This window comes from Capricornis sumatraensis, chromosome 20, assembly GCF_032405125.1.
Source record: "Capricornis sumatraensis isolate serow.1 chromosome 20, serow.2, whole genome shotgun sequence".
In the NCBI taxonomy this organism is placed as follows: Eukaryota; Metazoa; Chordata; class Mammalia; order Artiodactyla; family Bovidae; genus Capricornis; species Capricornis sumatraensis.
Window position 1 is genome coordinate 56,909,517 of NC_091088.1, and position 12,748 is coordinate 56,922,264.

Consider the following 12,748-nt stretch of genomic DNA (forward strand, 5'->3'; position numbering starts at 1 on the left):
AGACGTGACTGAGCAACTAACACGCACACAGGAAGGAAAGAGAAGGAAAAGAGAAGCAGGAATCCATGGGGGGCAAGGGTTCAGGTAGGGAGAGCGTAAACACCAGGCAAGACTCACCGCCCAGTGTCCTCACAGGCAGTTGGGTCATTTCCCCATCTTGGGCCAGAAGGTGGCCGAGCTGCTAGGAGATGAGGAAACCGCCTTCTCAAACTACCCTGAAACAGGGGTGGGGGTGGGGACCCACAGAGCTGGGCTCTGCAGGAAGGAGGGCTGGGGACCTGGACCAGTGAGGTCTGGGGTCTCTAACTGTCGAGAGGGCCTGCAGGCCCAGCCAGACTCTTGGGTCAGAGGGGGAGCGGGGGTCGCGGGGGCTGAATCCTGGGTCTGAAGGAGGAGGGGCTGGGGAGCTGGACCCCTGGGTCTGGGGAAGGAAAGAGGACACAGGTTCCTCCCCCATCCGTCCCCTGGATCCTTGCCCTACTCACCCCACCCCACCCCACCACCTTTAAGCTATGGAGACTCGGAAGGAGGCCCTGGCCTTGTTTAGCAAGACCCCGTCCTCCCCACCCTTTCCTGGACGACCTTGGGTGTGACGAGATATAAAAGTGCTGTTTCCTGGGAGAAAGGGCGGGAGCGAGCATTCCCGCCACCCAGACCATGAGCTCTGCCCTGCTGCTGGCCCTGCTGGGCATCACCCTCCCCCTGCCCGGTGAGTGAGAGACCCGGCCAGGGCGGGGATCCACCTGGAGGCTGACCTCAGATGGATTTGCTCCTCCCATTTCAGGAGTGAGGGCCCTGAACTGTCACTGGGGCATAGCAGAGACCGTGAGGAATGTATCGGAACAGCCCTTCCAGTGGAAGACTTCCCAGCAGAACTGTGGGGAAGGTTTGGGCTGCCAGGAAACAGTGATTATCACCCAGAACGGTGAGACGGGTCCCACTCCTGACTTGCAGCCTCTCCCTTGGAGAGATGCCCCTATCACCCTCCCTTCTAGTCTTACCTGCATTCTGTGTACAAACTCAGAAGACCGCTCCCCGAAATACCAGGAGCGGCGCCCACCTTAGCCGCCCAGGGGCCTCCTCTGCACCCTTCCGGATGCACACCCTCCCTCTAGGACCCTGGAGCCCTGACCCCACCCTGGCCTGCTTCTCTCTCCTCGCAGAACCCCTCCTGTACCTGTTGCTCATCAAAGGCTGCACCCAGGCAGCCAATCAGGAGGCCCGCGTCACCGAGCACAGGGCAGGCCCCGGCCTGTCCATCACCTCCTACACCCGGGTATGCCGGGAGAATCTGTGCAACGACCTCTCCACCAGCCTCCCTCTCTGGACCCCGCTCCCACCCACAGGTGCCGGAGGTGGGGGGAGAAAGGCACTGCCCGGAGGAGGGGGGCAGTGGGGTTGAGGGGGTTGGGGTGAGCACACAGGCACTGTTCTTTTAGAATCCCTCCCTGCCTCCCCTCAACCGCGTCCAGCCTCCCCAGCACAGCTTCTTCTAACAGTCCCTTAGCAGCACTGGACTGATGTCCCCTCACATTCGACTACCCACCTCTGACTGCGGCTCTGGCCCTAACCTGCTGCCCACTCCTTCTTTTTTTCCCATGGGGTTTGGGAACTTGCCCATCAGGGTTTCGGCATCGCCTCTTCCAAACTGAAATTGACCTGTGGGTTCCCATTGTACTCTTCTGTCTGAGATCGTAAATCGGATTTCGCTCTGCCCTTTGCGTTTCTCTACTCTTGGGCATCGCTGGTGGACATGGGCATCTCCTCTTCTTCCACGGTTCAGTGGAGCCGCTGGGTCCTCCCAGGGCACCCCTCCCCTCCCCTTACTAGGCAGCCTTGCCCAGATCTCATGCTCTCTCCCCGCCTTGGTCTCTCTCTCTAGTCAAGGGTCCTAATGCCTTGCTCCCCAGACCTTCCTGAGAGGAGCCCAGGGAGGCTAAGGGAGCTGATTCTTGGGAGCCGTGAAGAGCTGAAAAGCCGAGGAGGGTGGAGGGAAGGCGCCTGGTCTGAGTTCAGAGCCCCCTTGCTCTGTCCCGCCTTTGTCTCCCACCTCTCCAGTCCCAGGTTCTGTGCGGTGTCCAGTCTGCCTGTCTACAGAAGGCTGTCTGTCGGCCCCAGAGATGACCTGCCCGGCCGAGAGCTCACACTGCTACAATGGGGTCCTCCACCTCACTGCTGGTGAGCCACCGGGAGGTGGGGTCAGGGCCAGGTTTGGGGGAGGTTGGGGGGGGGTGGCATGTGGGGCTGAGGATCAAGATCTGAGTCTCTTGAGGAGGAAAGCGAGGTGAGGATGGGAACCCTGAGGAGGGCGGGCCTGGCTTCCCCCTGAGTGTTGGCTGGTCCCGGTAACAGTGTCTCCACCTTCTCCTGCTTTCCAGAGGGCGGCTCCACCAGACTCAAACTCCAAGGATGCATTTCTCAAGCGGGCTGCAACCTGCTGAACGGGACCCAGGAAATCGGGCCCATCAGCCTGCGGGAGACTTGCAGCCCTAAAGGTGAATGTCCCGGTGACAAGACCAAGTGACAGGGGTGGAAGTTCCGGGGTATGACAACCCTGCGAAAGGCAGGCATCCAAACATCCCAGCAAAACCAGCATCACAGGTCATTCAGATGCTACTACTCACTTAGGCAGGTGTGATGGGAGGGATTCTCCCAGTAGGCACTTCGGGCGAGGATGCCAGGAAACAGAGAAGGTACGTGGTCCAGGGAACAGATCTATAGGACAGGAGATCTATAGGACAGGAGATCTATAGGACAGGAGATCTATAGGACAGGTGTTTTAAATGATGCTGAGCCTGGCTCAGTTAGGACAGCCTGTCCAGGTGGGAGGGGAGCAACGGAGCTAGGAGGAAGGTCAGAGAGGCAAAGAGGGTGGGCCACATCGAATGCCACTCTATCCATTGGCTGCAGGAGTTGCCTGCTGGTTTCCCTGCTGGGCGTGACTAGCTGCTTCTGATTCTATTTCTCCACCTCCCTGACCTTGGGGTCTCTGGCTGCCCCTTAACACCTGCCCCAACTCTGGCATCCCACCCTCGCCCAACCCCCACCCCTGGTACCCGAGGCCCCAGCAGCCCTGCTGCAGAGAAAAAGTGATCAGAAGGATGTCAAGGGTGCTTCAGGTGTGACAAGGAGAGTAAGAGCCAAACGAGGACCCGGGGAGGGTTCCCACTCACCCATGGAAACCCAGTCCAGGTGGAACACCAGTGGATGAGCGTGGCCTGGCACGTCTTGATGTCAGGGAGCAGGATGAGGAGAGGGGTGGGGCGAGGAGGGAAGTGGGGTCTGGAGAAAGTGGGAGGAGGGTCCTCCCTGACCAAGCTTCAGGCAGAGAATTGAGTGAGTTCAGCCAACGTTCCTGTTTGGATCTCTCTGGCTGGACTGGGAGCTTTGAGGACAGAACCCAGAGGTCCCTGGCACCAAGGTTTTCAGCCTCGGGCAGCACAAGGGCTGGGTAAGGATGGGTTCCCCAGGATGTGTTTGCTGAAAGGAGTTCATACAGCATTCCAAGGTCTCCTGTGGGGACCCCAGAGGACTCAGACCCTGGCCCTGCCCTAAAGGGCCTCTGGGACTGGGAACAGAGACATCACAGACACAGGTAGCCACGAGGCTGTCATGAAGGGAGCCTGGGGGAGCTCAGAGGAAGAAGATACTGATGTTCTGGAAGGGGGAAATCAGAGAGGACTTCACAGAGGAGGTGACCTATGACCCATGTCTTAACGATGAGCTGCAGTTCATTCACAGAAGAGGAAAAGGGCACAAAGAGCCAGAGGAGATAGTATGGGCAAAGGCTTGGAGGTGGGGGCAGCCCGCTGTTTTCAAGAAGGCTCCCTGGGCTCTGCCTGAGGAGGGCTCATGGCGAGGATGAGGTACAGCTGGGAGCGGTGAGCAGTGACAAGTTTTCCAGGCGGACAAGGGGAGTGTGGGTGGTGAAGGCAGAGCCCTTCCAAGCAGAAGGAACACCCTGCTGTGTCTTGGGACTGGATGTTGGTGGGGGGAGCCAAGAGGTAGGTGGGGGTCCTGGTGGTGGGTCAGATAGCTTCCTAGCCAGACTGATGGGGCTGGCCTTTCTGCTAAAGGCAGGGGAACCATGGTCAGGGAGGGACAGAGTCTGAATCATTTTTTTTTTTTATTAATGCTAGTTTACTTATTTGGCCCACATCTCTGGGACTAGCAGGAATATTAGGTAACATAGTCCAGCAGACATTCAGACACAAATCAGACACACACACCACACATCACACAATACACACGAGAGACACAACCACACACACTGTGCCGTGTACACACCACACAATACACACGAGAGACACAACCACACACACTGTGCTGTGTACACACCACACACGTGTTTCCTCCTCTCACACACCACACAACACCACATGCCACACCCAGCACACACCCAGCACCCGACACACACATGCAGCACAGAGACGCAGGACACGCACCACGGTGCACTCATATGACAAACGCACACCACATGCATCACCAGCACACTCTGTCACTATACACACACACCACACATCACACACCCACCCGCCGTGCACATTCACACATTCCCACACTACCCCACACCCTCCACAGGCCTGCTACACGCTCACACACCCCACACATACCCCACGTATGCGCGCTGCCCAGACCACACACGTGTCACATACAACACAGCCATTACACCACAAATGGATATTCCTTACATGTGTCCCTGTTTCATTGGCTTTCTGCATCAAAGCCAGATCGTTTTAAAAATTGTTTATTTGTATTGATATATGTGGCTGCACTGGGTTAGACACGACTGAGCGGCTTCACTTTCACTTTTCATTTTCATGCATTGGAGAAGGAAATGGCAACCCACTTCAGTATTCTTGCCTGGAGAATCCCAGAGATGGGGGAGCCTGGTGGGCTGCCGTCTATAGGGTCGCACAGAGTCGGACACGACTGAAGCAACTTAGCAGCAGCAGCAGCAGCAGCAGCAGCAGCAGCACTGGGTCTTAGTTGAGACATGTGAATTCTTAGTTGTGGCATGTGGAGGCTAGTCCCCAACCAGGGATTGAACCTGGGCCCCCTGCACTAGGAGTGTGGCATCTTAGCCACTGGACCAAAAGGGAAGCCCCCAGCTAGGGTGGAGCAAAATGTCAGGGAGTAAGTGGAGAACAGAAGGACATCCCAGGGAACAGCTCCTGGAAGGCATGGGGGCAGGAGAGGACTGGGTGCAAAACAGGCCACTGCAGGAGCCCAGACTGAAGAAGAACCAAAGGTCCGGGATTTTAACAGCCTTGACTGTCCCCCTAAGGAACTGGATCATGGTTCCAGCTAGAGCAGTGAATCAGCTCAGCCTGGGAGAGTGCAACTGTTAAGAGCTTAGCGTCTGAATGGAAAGACATGGGTTTCAGTCTGGGCTCTGCCACAGAACCAGCTTTTGAGGATTACCACTGTTTAGAAGCCTCTTTCACCAAGTTCAGAGAGGAGTTGGCAGAGCATATCCAAAGGCATGGGGGCAGGCATGTGCCTCCATGTGTGGTTCAAAGAAGACTCCAGAAATCAGTGGGACTCCAGCAGAGTGATTAAGCGGGAGCAGAGCAGGACAGGAGGAGTGTGCAGAGGGAGGAGGGCACCTCAGGTAGAGCCTTTGGGGCCATTTTAAGGACTTGGAATTTTATTCTGCATGGGCTGAGGATCTACTGGAGTTTTCTGAACAAAGGATTGATGTGAAACAACCTTTCTTTTATAGGAATCATTCTGAATGCCTGGTGGAGAATAGAGTAAAGGGGAAGTGGGCATGGGGGAGGGGACCCTCCAGGGAGACTCAGGAAGAAGCAGGTGAGAGCCAAGGAGTCTTAGCCCCTGGTGGAAGCTGTGGAGGAGGCAGCTTCAGCCAACAGGATTTCCTGATGGGTGCAACATGGGGTGTAAGAGAGGAGGGATTGTCGAGAATAACAGCCATGTCTTCAACTTGAGCAACTGCAAGAAAGGAGGTGCCATTGGCCAAGACGGGAAAGATGGGGGTAGGCAGAGCGGGAACCAGGCTGAGAGGATGGCTGCAGGAGCCATGAAGTGTCTGTGAAGTGGGGGAATGAGTGACCCTCCTTCACGGGGGCTGTTGTGAAAGTTAACACATTTGTGGGTTACTTGCCTGGTCAGCCCTGAGAGGTTCTGCATCAGGAGACACATCCCAGCTGATCGTGTGATGGTCTCAAGAGTCGGTGTAATGGTTTTCAAACTAGACTGCCGAGGGCTACAGGGGCTGAGGTGGCCCAGGATGGTCATCTGTCCTCCTCTTCCCCATCACTCCCTGCAAGGAGCCAGAATAGTGCCTGAGTTCCCAGCCTAGCTCCTAACTCACTCGCGGTGGGACACTGGGCAAGCGGCTTTCAAAACTCCTCTGTTTCTCACTTGGAAAATCGAGGTGATGAGGATGACAACCTGTTTGGGGTAGGGGGGTGCCAGGAGGAAATGAAGCAATCCAGGTGAGGTGAGCTTCTGGAGAGGGTTCATCCTTGGAAACTGATCACGGCAGCTGGACACGTTTTAAGTGTTCAGTGCACACAAGGCATTTGAGTATTTCTGTTTGGAACATAGTGTTGCTCAGTGAAGACATATATGGTGTCAGGCTACATTTCTCTTTATCCAGATGAAGACCTTGAGGCCCAGAGAGGGAAGTAGAGATTGACTCAGGCTAAGGAAGAGCCATCTGTCTCCATCGCAGCTGACGGAAAGAGCAGCTGTCCTCAGGGGGCATTGAAAAATGCCCCTGTAGTGTGTTTGAGCAGAAACAGGGTAAAGAATGAGGATGGGGCTCAGACTTCCAAAATGAAAGAAGTGAAAGTGTTAGTCACTCAGTCATGTCTGATTCTTTTGCAACCCCATGGACTGTAGCCAGGCTCCTCTGTCCATGGGATTCTCCAGGCAAGAATACTGGGGTGGGTGGCCATTCTCTTCTCCAGGGGATCCTCCTGACCCAGGGATTGAATCCAGGTCTCCCACATTGCAGTCAGATTGTTTATCATCTCAGCCAGCAGGGAAGCCCTGAAGGTCCCTTCTACATCTGAGGTTGAGGGACCAGTGGCCCAACGGGCTGGCAGGGTAGCTCAAGAATGTGGGCATCTTCCCAAGCGTGGGACCAGAAGGAAGACACACAGCGGGTCCCTGGCTTCCACAGACCCTGTTGATTCTTTCTCTGCAGGTGTTCTGACGTGTTATCGGGGGATCATACTGCAGATGTCTCCAAACCTGAGCCGGAACCCTGTCGAGTGGTCCACATCCAGGGAGCAGCAGTGTAACCCTGGGGAGGTGTGTCAGGAGACCCTTCTGCTCATAGATGTAGGTGCGTGGGCTGAGCAAGAGGGCAAGACCCCTGCATGGGGTCCTGTGTCTCCCTGCCTTGGATTTTTAAAAAATTAATTAATTTATTTTAACTGGAGGCTAATTACTTTACAATATTGTAGTGGTTTTTGCCATACATTGACATGAATCAGCCATGGGCGTACCTGTGTTCCCCATCCTGAACACCCTCCCACCTCCCTCCCCTTCTCATCCCACCAGCCCTGAGCACCCTTTCTCATGCATTGAACCTGGACTGGCAATCTATTTCACATATGGTAATATGCATGTTTCAATGCCATTCTCTCAAATCATCCCACCCTTCCCTTCTCTCACAGAGTCCAAGTCTGTTCTTTACATCTGTGTCTCTTTTGCTGTCTCGCATACAGGGTCATTGTTACCATCTTTCTAAATTCCATATATATGCGTTAATATACTGTATTGGTGTTTTTCTTTCTGACTTGCTTCACTCTGGATAATAGGCTCCAGTTTCATCCACCTCTTTAGAACTGATTCAAATGGATTCTTTTTAATAGCTGAGTAATATTTCACTGTGTGTGTATGTACCACAGCTTTCTTATCCATTCGTCTGCCGGTGAACATCCAGGTTGCTTCCATGTCCTGGCTATTGTACACAGGGCTGCGATGAACACTGGGGGTACATGTGTCTCTTTCCATTCTGGTTTCCTCAGTGTGTATGCCCAGGAGTGGGATTGCTGGGTCATATCCTGCCTTGGATTAAAAAAAATACTTCTGTGTTTATTTTTGGCTGCTCTGGATCTTCGTTGCTGCATGGGCCCTTCTCCAGTTGCGGAGAGCGGGGGCTACTCTCTAGCTGCCATGCGCCGGCTTCTCATTGCTCTCTTGTTGGGGAGCACAGGCTCTAGGGTGTGCAGGGTTCAGTAATTGCAGCTCACGGGCTTGGTTGCCCCGCAGCTTGTGGGATCTTCTGGGCCAGGGATCGAACCGGTGTCCCCAGCATTGCAAGGAATCCTCCTTAAGTGGTTAAGGAATTTGAACCACTGGAGCACCAGGGAAGCCCCCTGCCCTGGATTCTGTGCACTTAATTTCCTGCCACGGTCCCTTCAGGCTTGCAGTTCTAAATCCAGTTCTTCCTCTGTCTGTGCCTTGGTTTCCCCTTCTGAAAATCGGGATGAAATGATGGCAGTAACAATAACCTACTTCACAGGGTGGTCACTAGGATATAGCCGGTAGTCCAGGCAAAGAGCTGAGAACAGAGCCGGCACAGAGAAAGGTTTGGCTCAGTCATTTCAGTTGTGTGCGGCTCTTAACTCATTTCATTCAAAGTCTAAGGAACTGCTGTTATGTGTCAGGCACTGTTTTAGGTGCAATAGATCCCATTACATTTGCCTTCTTGTAGCTTTACAGGCCAGTGGGGAAGCTACAGGCAAACAAAACAAAAGAGTAAAATATCGTGTATGAAGACAAGAGCTGTGGACAGAAGTCCAGTGGGGACGGGAGATCGGGAGAATGATGTGAAGGTTGTAGTTTGTGCTCTGAAGGCTCCCTGTCACTAAAAAACCCCCAAACCTAAAAGTTGAGAGTTATTTATTCAGTGGGAATGTTATACACATTTGCAGCAAGCAGTAGGTAATCTGAGTAGGAAAGATTATTGTTAATTAAGAGAAAACTAAATCTCTCACATGAAGAGATTTAGCAATCTTCTATCTTCTATGGGAAGATGCAAGTGTCCAGACTTGCTGAAATCATTTCCTTCATATTTGTTGCTGTTGTTGTTCAGTCGCTCAGTTGTGTCTGACCCTTTGCAACCCCATGAACTGTAGCACACTATGCTTCCCTGTCCTTCACCATCTCCCAGAGCTTGCTCAAACTCGTGTCCATTGAGTCGGTGACGCCATCCAACCATCTCATCCTCTGTCGTCCCCTTCTCCTCCTGCCCTCAATCTTTCCCAGCATCAGAGTCTTTTCTAGTGTGTCGGCTCTTTGTATCAGGTGGCCAGAGTATCGGAGCTTCATATGCATCTAGCTATCTGGGGCCAGTCCTGCTTTCTTTGTTGTTCACAAACTAATTTCTTGTTTATCATGCTGCTGCTGCTGCTAAGTCACTTCAGTCGTGTCCAAGAGGTGGCAAATGTGGTGGATGGCTGCCCCTCTCTCTCTCTCTCTCTCTCTCTCTCTCTCTCTCTCTCACACACACACACACACACACACACACACACACACAGAGAGAGAGAGAGAGAGAGAGAGAGAGAGAGAGAGAGAGAGAGCTCCTACTGGCTTCCAAAAACCTGGCTTTGTTTCATCTGGGCTCAGAAATTTGCATTTGAAAAAGGCGTGTTGACTGGTAGGGCTTAGAGCAGAAAACGTTTCGTTTCCCAGGGGAAATTCAGAGGACGGTCTACTCCCAAGGTGACCTTTCAGCCGGAAATGAGGGGCAGCAGAGCTGGGAGAGGACCCCGACTCTGGCCCCAGGCTTCCCTGTGCTCTCTACAGGACCTGTGCCCCCGGTCGCGTACCTGTCTCCTGCCTGACGAGCCCCTGACTCTGCCGCCCTCGGAGCCTCCACTCTCGCCGCCCAGCTTTCTCTCTCTCACCCCTCAGGACCCAGGTCGATCCTGCTGGGAAGCAAAGGCTGCAGCCAGGTCAGAACCCAGGCTACCTCCATCCACTCGAGGCCCCCCGGAGTGCTGGTCGCCTCCTATACCCGGGTCTGCTCCTCCAACTACTGCAACTCGGCTGCCAGCAGCAGCGTCCTGATCAATGTCCTCCCTCGTCCAGGTGTGTGATGCCAGGGGGTTGGGTGGGGCCCGGGATAGGGAGAGACGGGGCCGCAGAGACACATCTCGGCGCTCAAGGAGGGTGGCTGCAGCTAAGCGCAGGGCTCTGTGTTCCCAACCTTCTCTCTGCTCCCCAGCCGCCCCGGCCCCAGGACACCTGCAATGTCCCATCTGTCTGGCCCTTGGATCCTGCTCACAAAGCTCTAACGTTGTGACGTGTCCTAACGGCACCAGTCACTGTTACAAGGGTGAGATTTTTCTCCAGGGAGGTGAGTACTCGAGCTGGGGGCCTGGATTCACGGGGTCCCGAGGTGGGAGAGTGCTTGAGGCCCTGGTGTTGTGGTCCATGTGCAGGCTGGAAAAGAATTTCCAGATATGAGGCAGAAAGAGAGGAGAATAAAGTTTAATAGAGTGGGAAAACCAAACAGTGGGCTGGTTCAGGGGAGAGCCAAACCCTTTCGCAGGCCAGTAGCCAGTTTTTACAGCCTCAAGACAGAGAAAATTCCTACTGGAATGGTGGCATTAGGTGATTGGTTAGGATGCTATAGGGTGGCTATTTTATCTACTACCAGGTCAGGGAACTGGTCGCTTTAGATCCAGAGGCTCATGGCAACAGTTGCTATGGGGCTTGGTCAGTTCCAGAGATTTTTATCCTGTGACCTTGGTACAGGGCTCCACACCTGGCTCGCAAGTTTGGGGTGGGGGGGGGCGCTTGGGAACCCAGATTTTCTAGGTCTGAGGGAGGAGGGAGACTAAGCCTGGTCTCTTGGTCTGAGGTGGAGTAGGGGAAGGCCTAGGATTAATAGGGTCTAGGAACTTAAGCATGAGGAGCATTGAACCCTCTCTGACTCTATCTACTCTCTCTAGGTGGGCTGGTCTCCCCAGTGGGCATCCAGGGCTGCGTGGCCCACCCTTCCAGCACCTTGTTGAGCCGTACGAAGAGTATCGGGGTCTTCGATGTGACTGAGACCCGTGAGGGTGTCACTGAGGTGGATCAGCCTCTAATCCAAAGTGGAGCTGGCCCTGTCCCTTCCCTGGCTTGGGCGGCGGGGCTGTCCCTAGCCCTTTGGTGTGCGGCGCCCTGCTTGCTGGCCCTGTTCCCCCATGATCCTTAGCTCCTGCTGACCCCCCACGCCCCACCTCTCCCTCTGACCTCATAACTCAACAGCCTTGGACACTGAATGATGTCCCAGCCCTCATCACCACCCCCTCCACCACCACACACACACACACACACTCACACACACACACACGCACGCACACACACACACTATCTGACCTGGAGACAGCATATGGAAGGGCCTGAGAACAGCTGAACTGATCCTCTGGGAGGAGGGACATTCACCCAGTGGCCACCTGTGTGTGATAATAAAGACATTGTCCTTTCCCCACATGCAGGGGTTTTTCTATGTGAGGGGAGGGCAGGGCTCCCAGAGACCTGGCTCAAGGGAGGAGAGGAAGCCGGTGAGAGAGTCATATCTCAGGTCATCCCTCTCTGGTCTGGTCCACAGCCCTCCTGGACCAGCTTGGGTGGTAGCAGAGTCTTCCAGGTCCTGCAAGCAGAAGTATTAGGGCCTCTTGGGGGGCCTTTCCAGGCATCTCAGCAGTAAAGAATCTGCCTGCAATGCAGGAGTCCTGGGTTTGATCCCTGGGTGGGGAAGATCCCCCGCAGGAGGGCATGGCAACCCACTCCAATGTTCTTGCCTGGAAAATTCCATGGACAGAGGAATCCGGCGGGCTACAGTCCATGATGTTGCAAAGAGTCAGACACGACTGAGCCGCTGAGCACACACAAACAATCACTTGGGAAGTGAAGGTGTGCCAGTGAAGCTTCTATTTTAGCAGGCAGCACCAACAGGGGGCTCACACCACTTGAATAAATTGACATAATGGTTTGTGTGAAGCAGAGAAATGAGAGGGTTGGCACCATTTCCTGAGGCTGATATCACTGAGTCTGTTATCCTAGGCTTGAAAGACTAGGAAGTCATTACTATTGTTAGAATCTGGAAGGGGGTGGTATTTAGAGAGGGCTGCCTGACAGGAGCCGTGATCTCAGGCTGAAAAATCCACCCAACCCATAACGACACCCATAACGAGGGAGCCGGGGAATGAACACCCCAACTTCACTCAGTGTCCTCCCTGCGGTCTCCTGCTGGGGCTCCCCATCCACCGAACCCAGCTGGAAGGTGGAGATCCCACTAACAGTCCCCACAATGCAGGGCAGGGGGAGAAGGGGAGAGAATGAATGAGGAAAAGGAAACCGCACAATCCACCCCATGAGTCCACAGTACAGAAGACACACAATTCCCACCTGTTACTTAATCATAGAATCATCTTGTGCTAATGACAAGGGATCGCATGCCCACAGCTTTAGATGGCCAGTTTTTCATGAACCTCAATGAGAGGGGAATGGGGGGAAAACCTGTAACAGAGCTGCAAAGGCCCTGACTGTGTGGCTGGTGGTGATGAGAGCCGCCTGCTTCTACCACCCCTTCTACGTTCTCTTACCACCTGCCAAACCTCCTCTGGACATCGTTGGGACACAAATCTTCATTCCTAAGGGAAGTAAGTGTTCAATAGTCTTGTCTTTATTGACTTTTGGCCACTTTCTGCTGAACAGGGCCACCGGCAAGTAAATATTACCCCCAACACATCCCCTGGCTTCCAAACGTAGT

At 54.1% G+C, this 12,748-nt stretch overlaps 1 protein-coding gene across 1 annotated transcript; it reads left to right on the forward strand.

The window, feature by feature from the left end:
* The first annotated feature begins 657 nt into the window (after window positions 1-657).
* CD177 (CD177 molecule) lies at window positions 658-11,326 on the forward strand. Its single transcript, XM_068992920.1, has 9 exons — window positions 658-709; window positions 785-925; window positions 1,164-1,346; window positions 2,059-2,209; window positions 2,395-2,495; window positions 7,178-7,318; window positions 9,898-10,074; window positions 10,211-10,342; window positions 10,941-11,326. Exons 1-9 carry the CDS (start codon window positions 658-660, stop codon window positions 11,186-11,188), a joined length of 1,326 nt encoding a protein of 441 aa, XP_068849021.1. The 3' UTR covers window positions 11,189-11,326.
* The last annotated feature ends 1,422 nt before the right edge of the window (window positions 11,327-12,748 follow it).